This window comes from Ictalurus punctatus, chromosome 2 (genome assembly GCF_001660625.3).
Source record: "Ictalurus punctatus breed USDA103 chromosome 2, Coco_2.0, whole genome shotgun sequence".
In the NCBI taxonomy this organism is placed as follows: domain Eukaryota; kingdom Metazoa; phylum Chordata; class Actinopteri; order Siluriformes; family Ictaluridae; genus Ictalurus; species Ictalurus punctatus.
The window spans coordinates 36,732,147-36,742,447 of record NC_030417.2 but is presented as its reverse complement, the minus strand read 5'-3'; the positions used below and the strand labels follow the sequence as shown (position 1 = coordinate 36,742,447).

Below are 10,301 nucleotides of genomic sequence, written 5' to 3'. Positions count from 1 at the left end.
GACGTTCCTTTGGCGGAAGATTTGACGAGGTAAATTTGCTAAAAAAAAAAAAAAAAAAAAAAAAAAACATAATAGAAGTGAAATATCGTATCAAGCGGTATGATGCACAGATATCACGCGCTGAAGATTACGTGTGGTTAATAGGATTAAACTAAGTATTCGGTCATTAACAGATGCGGCAATGCATTATGATTTGTGTTCTTTTTTTTTTCTTCTTCTTAGCATGCTTTCTTTAATATTACAGAAATGATAACGTGGTTAGCGTATTCGCGGCGTTCTCGGATGTCCTGCGTGGGAAAACGCACTAAATAGTCAGTCGGTTAGGTGGATTTAGTTTGGTCTAGCTCGTCGTTTAATACACATGAAAGGAATACTTACAGGACCTACTCGCTCTTTGAGAAAAAATAAAATAAAAAGACCCTACGAACGAATCTCGCACACTTCTTTCCTTCGTCGTCATTAGCCCGACGAGCACATTCACCTTGTCGGCTTGTATGGTTCCTTGGTTTTTTTTTTTTTTTGCTTCTTGTTACAGAACACCAGATGTGTCATAAAGTCTAAAACATAACGGATTCCCAGGGTTGCCAAGGTCACACCATTTTTATTTATTTATTTTTTTTTTACTACATGTTCAGGATTTATTTATTTATTTATTTCTTCTTGATTTAAAGCAAATAATTCGAATGAAATCTAATTTCCGACATAAGCAATTGCAAACAAAGGGTGTAAAAGTGTAAGAGCAGACAGTGTATCTATGATGTACTGGAACAGTAAGGGGGATTATAGAGAGGATAATGTGTGTTACAGGTGAATTAAAAGATGTGTTGCAGATACTGTCCATCAGAAATGTTTCCGGATTTCAATTCCTCAATTCCTTGGGCAGGTCATATTGTGTTTTTATTTTAAAATGTATTTATTTTACTTTCTTTTTTTTTCTTCAACGATGTAGTTGGGCTAGAACTTCTGCTGAGACCTGGCAACCCTGCAGATACCTGCCATTGTTGCTAGTTTACATCCTACAAATAAGTATATGTTTGTGCTACATAGTTAGCCATAGGCGAGATGCTTAGCGCTGGAATAGCCGGGGATCCCGGTGAGATACAGATTAGCGTAGCTGATATGAGATGGCAGCGTTATAGAAACATTTTCAAACAAATAAAGCTTGAATGTCAAAAGTAGCCAACGACAAAGCGCTGCGCATTAGAGTAACAGGCTGACGTTACAGTACACTGCATTTTAGCTAAAGATAACGTTATTGCAGATGTGAAGTTCATTCATTTCCGTATGAATAAACTGAACAAAACTAAAACGGCAACCATAAATATGTCTCCTAGTTTGCAACTATACATAATGTAGACTATATTAGGATGCTAAAACTGCTATTCAGAAGCTTGTGTACAGAGTTTACCACAGGTTAACTGAAGAGAAGAACGCTCTCTGCTCCAGATTAGCCAAACTAGCAGCTTTTGATGCTTTCTTGTCAGGGAACAAAAAAAAACAAAAAAAAAACACGTGAGTGATGGAAAGGACACCGCTGTCTGAGGTGATTTTTATTTAAAAACTTTTCAGTTAGCGCTATAGCATAGCTAAGTGGACATGAAGTACAAATATCCCCGCGTTACTTGCCGAATCATCCGTACGCTAGCTCTGTCGCAAGTGCTACTGTACCATTTATGACTAGCTAGTCCTTAAGTAGAACGTCAGCCGTTCACATTAGTACAATAGCATACGCTGTTATTTCCTGTACTAGCCTACATGCTGCTAGCATAACAGATACCGCTAAGTTAGTATATTTAGCTATCTGTAACTTTTATAGCTGGAGATTGGATTTGTTTTGAATTCCTGTACTTTGTCAGGTTACGCTGGGAATGCTAATACACCGCTAATTACTGTATTAGCTATTAGTTGAATAAGCTAACACAGTTAGCTTATTCTCTTTTTTTTGTATTCAAATATTTTTTAAGATTTCCTTCTAATATTCTTGGAAATTGCTGATTCTAAGAGTGACTTCTATTAAGAATACTGGCGTCCTTTTATTTATTTATTTGATTTTACACACCAACAAAAGCATTCTAATTCTGAATGAAATCCGTCTGGAATTGAAAACATGGGGTTATGTGACCCCTTTTTTTGTTTTTCATTTTGGATATTTTTTGTGATGAGCGATTCTTTGATATCATACCGTTATCGTAATGCTATGACATCACAGAATCCCTTCTTGTAACCCGAAGATGTATCCAGGCAACCACGTTATAGAAACGTGGTCTTGAGTGAGGAGAGGTGCATTGTGGGCAGGAAAGGCGGAAGGTTGGAAAGTCAGACCACGTCAATCTCCCTCTCAATGCCCACGTATTTGAGAGCGTCGGCTTGACTGTACCTACGAGGGATCCAGGGATGTACTATAAGTGAATATCAATGAGATTCAGGGTTTCAATCCAGTACAAGCTTTAAAAAGTACAAATAAATACAAAAGCAAGTCGGACGTCCCTCAGTAAAAGAAAGTGGTTCTGCTCAAACTGAGGCTGCTTCCATGGACATTTTGGTATTTGTCAAAAAACACGACCTTACCTTTGAATCCAACAAGAACATGTTGACCAGAACCATGGCACCAACATATAGCACTACTAGATGGAAGTTAAACCTTTGAAGGAACATACTCCGATGTAACTGTCAGCCAACAGGAGACGGTCTGAGGCAGGGCTTCAGTCATTTCTGCTGATCCTGACTACGATGGAGGATGGTTGCTCACATCCAGAGCTTACTGATAACTTTTCAAAACTTTACAGAGCTCACAGTGAACCTTGACCTGCTACTCCTTTGGTGTGTGTTGAACAAGAAGACATCTATTTTTTTTTTTTTTCTTTGAACAGATTTATAATAGTAGCTTGATGACCGGAATACAGCAAGCTATGATAGAGAAATGTACTACTAATGAAGTAAAACATGATTATCATACATGGATAATTATCAGACTGTCCATGTGAATTTAGCTATTAAAATGGAAAATTAAAAATAAATGAAAATACATTCTCCAACCTCAGTGAGGTTTTGTTTGGGAATTTTCTGTAATGTTCGAGGTTTTGTTTGAGGAATTTTCTCTAACGTTGGTAAGTTTTGTTTGAGGAAAATTCTCTAACGTTCGCGAGGTTTTGTTTGGGGAATTTATTCTAACATTCGCAAGGTTTTGTTTGGGGAATTTATTCTAACATTCGCAAGGTTTTGTTTGGGGAATTTATTCTAACATGCGTGAGGTTTTTTTTGGGGAATTTTCTAACGTTCGCGAGGTTTTGTTTGGGGAATTTATTCTAACATTCGCGAGGTTTTGTTTGGGGAATTTATTCTAACATTCGCGAGGTTTTGTTAGGGAATTTTCTCTAACGTCTGTGAGGTTTTGTTTGGGGAATTTATTCTAACATTCGCAAGGTTTTGTTAGGGAATTTTCTCTAACGTTCATGAGGTTTTGTTTGGGAATTTTCTCTAATGTTCGCAAGGTTTTGTTTGGGGAATTTATTCTAACATGCGTAAAGTTTTGTTAGGGAATTTTCTCTAACGTTCACATGGTTTTGTTTGGGGAATTTATTCTAACATTCGCGAGGTTTTGTTTGGGAATTCTCTCCGTTTGTTTGCAAGGCTTTGGGGAATTTTATTTAATGTCTGTTTGCAAGGTTTTGATTGGGGAATTTTCTGTCAATAGATTTTGTCTGCAATGAACTTGGGTCCCATCTACAGAGGCCTCGAGCTCCGTGTTCCAAGGACAGACAACAGATCCACTGCAACCAGGATATAGCACTTACTTAAAATCAATGAATTACAAACTTTAAAAAAACATAAACAAATCTTGATTTCCATGCATGTTTTACCAAAACGTTCTATTTTCAATTCTGTACTGAGAACAACAAGAACTACCAGTAGTGTTCACTTATACACACCCGGTCAAGTACGAAGAAAACCTCAACCTCTGCCTAACACCATGGGCTGTAACAAACCAGCAACACGTCCATGAATTTTTCACAGGAACCAAAATGTCCCTGTAAAAGCAGCCTTAAACTCCACCTAATTTATGCCACATTCCTTCACAAAGCAATGTCACTTCTCTTTTCATTTCTCAAGCAGCAGTAATTTATACTGAACTGCAGATTGGATACAATTTTTTTTTTTTTTTTCAAATGATATATAAAATATTCAAATGCATGTATACGATACATTTACACAGATTTATGTGTTGTGGTCTGGGAAAACCCACCGGAAATCTCTGGCTGAATTCTGAAACTGGGCTTCGGCCCAAAATGATCTGTTTTCCTGCCTATAACAGGTGTCAAAGTATCCAATGTACTTTGGATAGATATATTCCATAAAGAAACAGCTAATTCTGGAAAACCTGTAGTTTTCGTAACAATATATATTATGAAATGTCAAAAATCCTTCCATGTCAATGGTTTCCCCAAGCCACCACACATGTGTGCAATGGTGTGGTTTAGTTTAATTGGACAGCATTTCTGAAATGCAAATATCAACAACGATCCGTTTACAGCGTTCGGCTCCGGCTCCAATCTGCTGCGCCGGATACAACAACCTCTTCTCTTAGCTGGATGCACCGGAGTGGCTGTGCTTCGAAATTTAGAACCGAACACTTCAGGAAGTACAGTGAATACAAAATGAATACAAAAAGCACACGTGGAAGAAGAGCGTGAAATCGAGTCGTTTTCCTGAAGCCCTAGTGAACATTACAGAATACCTGTAGTCGAAAAACAGCTCCTCTCCCTGCTGTATGGCCCGTTTGGCAAAGATCCCGATGCGGTGGTCCCCATTCACCATGACGACTGCAATGAAGACCACCAATCAGATCTTATCAAAACGATGCCTTTTTAAATGAAAGAAAATAATAATACATCTCCACTTCATCCCTAAACTGAGAAGCCAGACTTGCCTTTTGCGTAGCAGTTGGGATTGACCGAGTGGTTGGCGAAGCGAATCTTGTTCCCTTTCCGTGTCGCGTCCACCACGAAGTCTGTCGAGGTCAAACACAGACGCGTGAAGTGTGAGATCTCTCCATGTGGAGGCGGAGATGTGTCAGATAAAGCAAGGAGGGATAGAAAACATGGCAGGAACAGCAGAATATGTACCATTGTTCAGGTTGAACAGGAAGCTGGACATGTACTTGTCGTAGATTCTGCCTCTTCTGTCTGCTTCATCCTGGGAAATAAGCTGAACATACGGGAGAGAAGAAATAAATAAATAAAATCGATTGGGAATCACAGCACGGAGTGTAAAACTGCTCCGCAGAAACCGTTTCCTGCTCTTATTTCGTCTGAAATCATTACCTGCTATAGCGTATCTTAGTGTACGGTGATCATTTTCTAAAATCAAGCATGGAAAACGACCCTTTTAAATAAATCTCACCCACAACAAGAAGGTTTACTGAACTCGGGTTTATATAATCAATAGTTAAGGGATTGAAATGAAAATTCCTGGCCAGTTCAGGAACCCCATACTGGGCTGAAAACCATAACCAAAAATGACCCGAATGAAATACTGTTAAAGGGTCGTGTAGTAAAAGAACAGTATTGAGGCGTACAATAACAGCAGCACATGGCCTCGTTTCCTTTTATTCAACAAAATCATTGTAGAACTCTTTATTAGGGTTTGAAAACAGCAATACGGCTCAACACGCCCTATAAATAACTTTGATTCGATATGAAATCCTCCCCAGGATGAACCTGAGCGCTTTACTATGCGGCGCTGTAAAGAAATTCTTCAAAGCAAAAAAAACAACTAATGAAAGGAAACATTTCGAGTTTAAAAAAAAAACAAAAACACGACTGTAAAAAAAAGAGTAAACAACGGAAGCAAATTTACATTAAGTGTAATAATGAACAGACAATAACGTATCTAACAAAGTCAAACGTGCGACTGCTGAAGATTTCTGTAAGAAGACACGTAAAAGTGTAGGTGTGTGTGTGTGTGTGTGTGTGTGTGTGTGTGTGTGGGATATCTGCACTGCACTTGCCTCTCCACAGTACTCCGAGATGAACTCGTTTTTCTGAACCGGCTCCTTGATGAAAGTTCCCCAACCTGCCACGTCCGATGGAGCCAGGAGCAGGTGCTGGAAAGGTCAGAGGTCATGGCTTTAAGCGAGCTCACCGAACGACACGGAAGGTTTTAAAACACCGGGATGAAACCTGAAAAGGACTGCCGTGCTAAGAGGCGATCGGATATTGATTTAACACTGAATTCCAGGGACGAGCTTAACGGTAACGCAGATCAGGGTTTGACCCGTCGCTTTACACTTTATTGTGCGTTACTTCCAGCGTTCTTGTACACCTTAAACTTTGGGAAGTGGGGCCCAAGTGAGACGTGATACGATCTATGAGGGGAAATAAATAAATAAATAAATAAAATAGAACCCTTGAAGAACTGGATATGATCTGATGCCGAGTGATGCTTTCGCTTTTTGGTTTCGAGTCCGTTTCCACGTGCCCGTGTTTCGCGCTCGTCTCCGCCCCATCATTGGTCTATTACCTAATGTTATCACCTGTTCTGTGTTCAGCCTTCCATTAGTTTTGGTCTATTTATACCCCTTCTGTTCCTTTATCTCTTGGTGCGGTCTCGTTCGGCGTGCGTTTCTGAGCCTCAGTGTCCCGTGTCCTCGGTTCTAGTTGGTTTGCGACCTTACCTTTATTGTGTGTGTACTGATGTATGGATTATCCTGGTTTTGTCCCTGCTCCAAATATTAACGACTATTGATGATCTGCCTCAATAAACAACACGCTACGCTTATGTACTCGTGTCCTGTATTCTCTAACGGCACGTGACACGTATTCGCAGAGAGTGTTTTCTGATCTTTTACTGATCGACTCCATTTGTTTGTTTGTTTTTATTCTGAACGAAACCGGTACCTTTTTGAGTCCTCTCTGGATGCTGCAGTTCTTGCAGGAAACCTGTTTGCTGTCCCAGTGGTCCGATGCTCCACAGGTCAAGCAGAGATCGGGGTCGCACTCGCGCACGGCCAGGTAACACGGACACTGCTTAGTGTTACACTGCGTCTTACAGCGGCAGCCTGGGAAACGGTTCTGACCTGCACGGGGGAATGAAACGGAATCGAATGGCGTAAACCTGATGACCGAGACGCTAATGATCTGATGATTTCGATGAGCCGAGGCGGGACATTCGGTGCGGTATTTCCGCATTCGTGCGGAAATATCACGAGCAGCCCGATGGCCATTGAAACCATCCCAAAAACGTCACTAAGTAAAATCACACAATCCTTGGTTTTTATAATCGTCTCATTTTACTACACTCATTCCCATAAGTAAAGTGTACTAAAGTATATTCACTGATGCACGACGCACACTTTCGTACCGTAAAAGAAGCCTATTTTCATTTCGTATGAACGTATTTCATCAGAAAAATGTTACGCTACCTTATTCTCACGGATGCACTTTAATCCCAACCGTATGATCTGTATAACCCATACAAATACCTAATAAACCACGCACACACTGTTTTGCATCGGAAGAGCCTTCGGCTTACCGTTCGACCCGCGAGCGTTGACGTGATTCATTGAAAAGATGCAAAACGTCCGATATCAACTCCTCAGGTACAAAAGTAAACAAATAAATATATAAATGTTCCAGTGAGCAAAGAGTGGTCGCGAACCTGGCAACCCTGAACTGAACATAATATTGAACATCGGGGTTATGTGGAACAGTCAGAGACGTGGTTCTCGTTTGAGGAACTTCACAGTTCTCTCGTTTACACTTTGGGAGGCGGGGCCTGAGTAAGGAGCGATGCAATCGGCGCTGAGATAAAACTGAGAGTTAAAAAAAAAAAAACACTGACGCACAAGATTTGATTTGACTAATAACATCTAACCAAGCATTGATTTTATTTATTTATTTTATTTATTTTATTTTCGAAATGTTGCTGAGTTAGAAACTAGCGGATTGTTTCAGTGAGTGTCCTATCACTCGGTTGTTAACGCCTCTTCTTACAGTGCGGTTGCACTGAGAGCCACTCGTCTGTGCACGTCTGCCCTCTGCTGGTGAAGAACTCATCCAGCGCAGCATTTAGAGCGCTGTCCATTTGGCCAACCTGTCACTACTGACTACGTTTACATGGACAGCAGTAATCTAATTATTGACCTTACTCTGAATAAGACAGTATAATATTCTGATTAAGGTGTTTACATGAGTGGCTTTTAGAATACTCCTTTCATGTTCACGTTTTACGTGTTATAGAACATAGATCGATTAACGGCACACGTGATTACGTCCCCACGCCACGCCGTCCGACGTTCACTCCAGAATTTCACGTATCGACATACAGTTGGTCTTCGTTATGGGACCGTATACAGTTTTTTTATTTTCAATTTTACGAACGCTTCGAGTGCGGTTAATTATTTATCGTGCTGTACGTGCAAATACACGACTGCTTGAAGCCGTGGGCTGCGTCCCAAACCGCGTACTTACCTAACGTAGAGTAGCCGAGATACATGTATTTCTCCTACTACAGGCCTATAGTATGTAAGTACGCGGTTTGGGACGCAGCCGTGCTCTCTTGTTCGCCGTCAAACGGTCGAGCGCTGCCGTGTGTACGTGTCCTGTCGCACAACGCGGTGAAAACTCTCACACGACGTTAATAGCGTGATTAAGGTGTGTACGTGTCTGTAACGCACGCCGATAACGCGACTAAAACAGGAATCCTCCACACGTCTTAATTCCGTTCGTGTTTACTTCGAGTACGACTTTAATCGGATTATCGATAATCTCTGTTTACATGCTAGTCTCTGAATCAGAGTGTCGTCTTAATCGGGTTCGTATCGGATCATCGTCGTCCGTGTGAACGGACTGACCGTCCTGTTTGTGTAAAGAGTGGATTCGTGGAGATAACGTTATCCGGTACACAAACTCCCAAAAGGAATAATGCCTTATATGTCACTGATTTGACAACATGGCTTTTTCCATCACAGATCGATGGATAGATCATTTATTTGTCCTGAAAGTGGAAATTTGTCTCCGCAGGTGCGGAACAATACCACACGTATTGACCATCAAAACAATCCCAGACGTAAGAGCGTGTGGACAAACTTTACATTAAACCTAGACGTCTAAATAAAGTAGTAGCAAATGATGTAGACGAAGGGGGAAAAAAAAATCTTTGTGACATGAAAAGCTCGACGGAGGAATTTCAAGAGAGGAAAAAAAATAAGAGGACGGAAAAGGGAGCTAAATGAGCGCATCACGGACACCTGTTCCCGTCTCACCTGTCCTCAGGAGAGTTTCCTCATTCCACAGAAAGAGAAGGAATAAAAGGCTCTCTGATACAAAAGTTTCCGTGTGTGTGTGTGTGTGTGTGTGTGCACGTCCACTCACACTCCGGATCACACTGGCAGAATTTCTCGCAGAAGTTCTGGGTCATCACACACGGACACGAGCTGTCGCACGGATGCTCGGGGTGATCACACGGCTGGTAGTTGTACACCTGATTGGACGAATTATCTAAAAACAAACAAACAAACAAACGCTGAACAAAACAACGACCGTGTGAAGAGAATCGGCATGAAACGCCATCTAGAACATTCACATGGGAAGGCCAGTCAGATATTTTCCCATAATTCCTTAATGTTTATGAGCTCACCTTTTTTCAACTGGATCTTGGCCCATAACCTGAATAACACAGAGACGTGATCATGATCTGTTCTGGTGCCTCGCAGGACTATTTTTTAAAAAAATATAAAATAGTTTAAACAACTATGAATTGTACTACACGGACTCTAAAGATGCGTTTATCCGCTCTTTACCGTGCGCTTGGACTTGCGCTCATTAAAAGCGATGAGACGCACAACGTTTAAGAGATCGCACGATTGAATTTCTCTAGGGTTTAAACTCACGATATCCCGACGAGAAAAGTCCGATAAATACAATAAGATTTGTTCAAACTAATAAACGGGGACGGTTTTGTGTTCTACCGGTGTTTTCTTTTCTTCTTTTGTGGGGAGATGCCTCCATCTTCCAGAGGAACTCGATGGATCAGTACCTCTTTCACGGCAAACTCGTACACCTGAGACACACACACACACACACACACGCGCGCGCACACGCACATGCAAGCACAAACACGAACAGGAATGATGAAAGTTCCCAAGAAAAGCTAGCTAATGTTTGAGAAAATTCCCCAAAACAAAAGCGAATTCATGTATTGATTCATCTTCAGTGAGCATCCAGAGCCTTTCCAGAGCCTCGTCTTCAACCGGCCCGAAAGAACCCGTCTCGCACCCGTCTTCATCTCCCTCCACTGGCTTC

At 41.1% G+C, this 10,301-nt stretch overlaps 1 protein-coding gene across 10 annotated transcripts in view; it reads right to left on the bottom strand.

The window, feature by feature from the left end:
- Positions 1-608: 608 nt before the first annotated feature.
- ezh1 (enhancer of zeste 1 polycomb repressive complex 2 subunit) overlaps positions 609-10,301 on the bottom strand; it is a 32,512-nt gene continuing 22,819 nt past the window's right edge. For 9 of the 10 annotated variants that reach the window (XM_047162087.2, XM_047162082.2, XM_047162076.2 and 6 more), the window contains 9 exons: positions 9,968-10,059; positions 9,637-9,665; positions 9,372-9,497; positions 6,897-7,075; positions 6,008-6,103; positions 5,124-5,205; positions 4,928-5,008; positions 4,736-4,820; positions 609-2,377 (listed from right to left, as the gene is read on the bottom strand). In XM_047162087.2, the coding sequence (XP_047018043.1) occupies positions 2,317-2,377; positions 4,736-4,820; positions 4,928-5,008; positions 5,124-5,205; positions 6,008-6,103; positions 6,897-7,075; positions 9,372-9,497; positions 9,637-9,665; positions 9,968-10,059 (831 nt within the window). In that variant the 3' untranslated portion in view covers positions 609-2,316. Of the gene's footprint in view, positions 2,400-4,735; positions 4,821-4,927; positions 5,009-5,123; positions 5,206-6,007; positions 6,104-6,896; positions 7,076-9,371; positions 9,498-9,636; positions 9,666-9,967; positions 10,060-10,301 lie in introns of all 10 variants that reach the window. The other variant, XM_047162092.2, reaches the window with a different exon arrangement.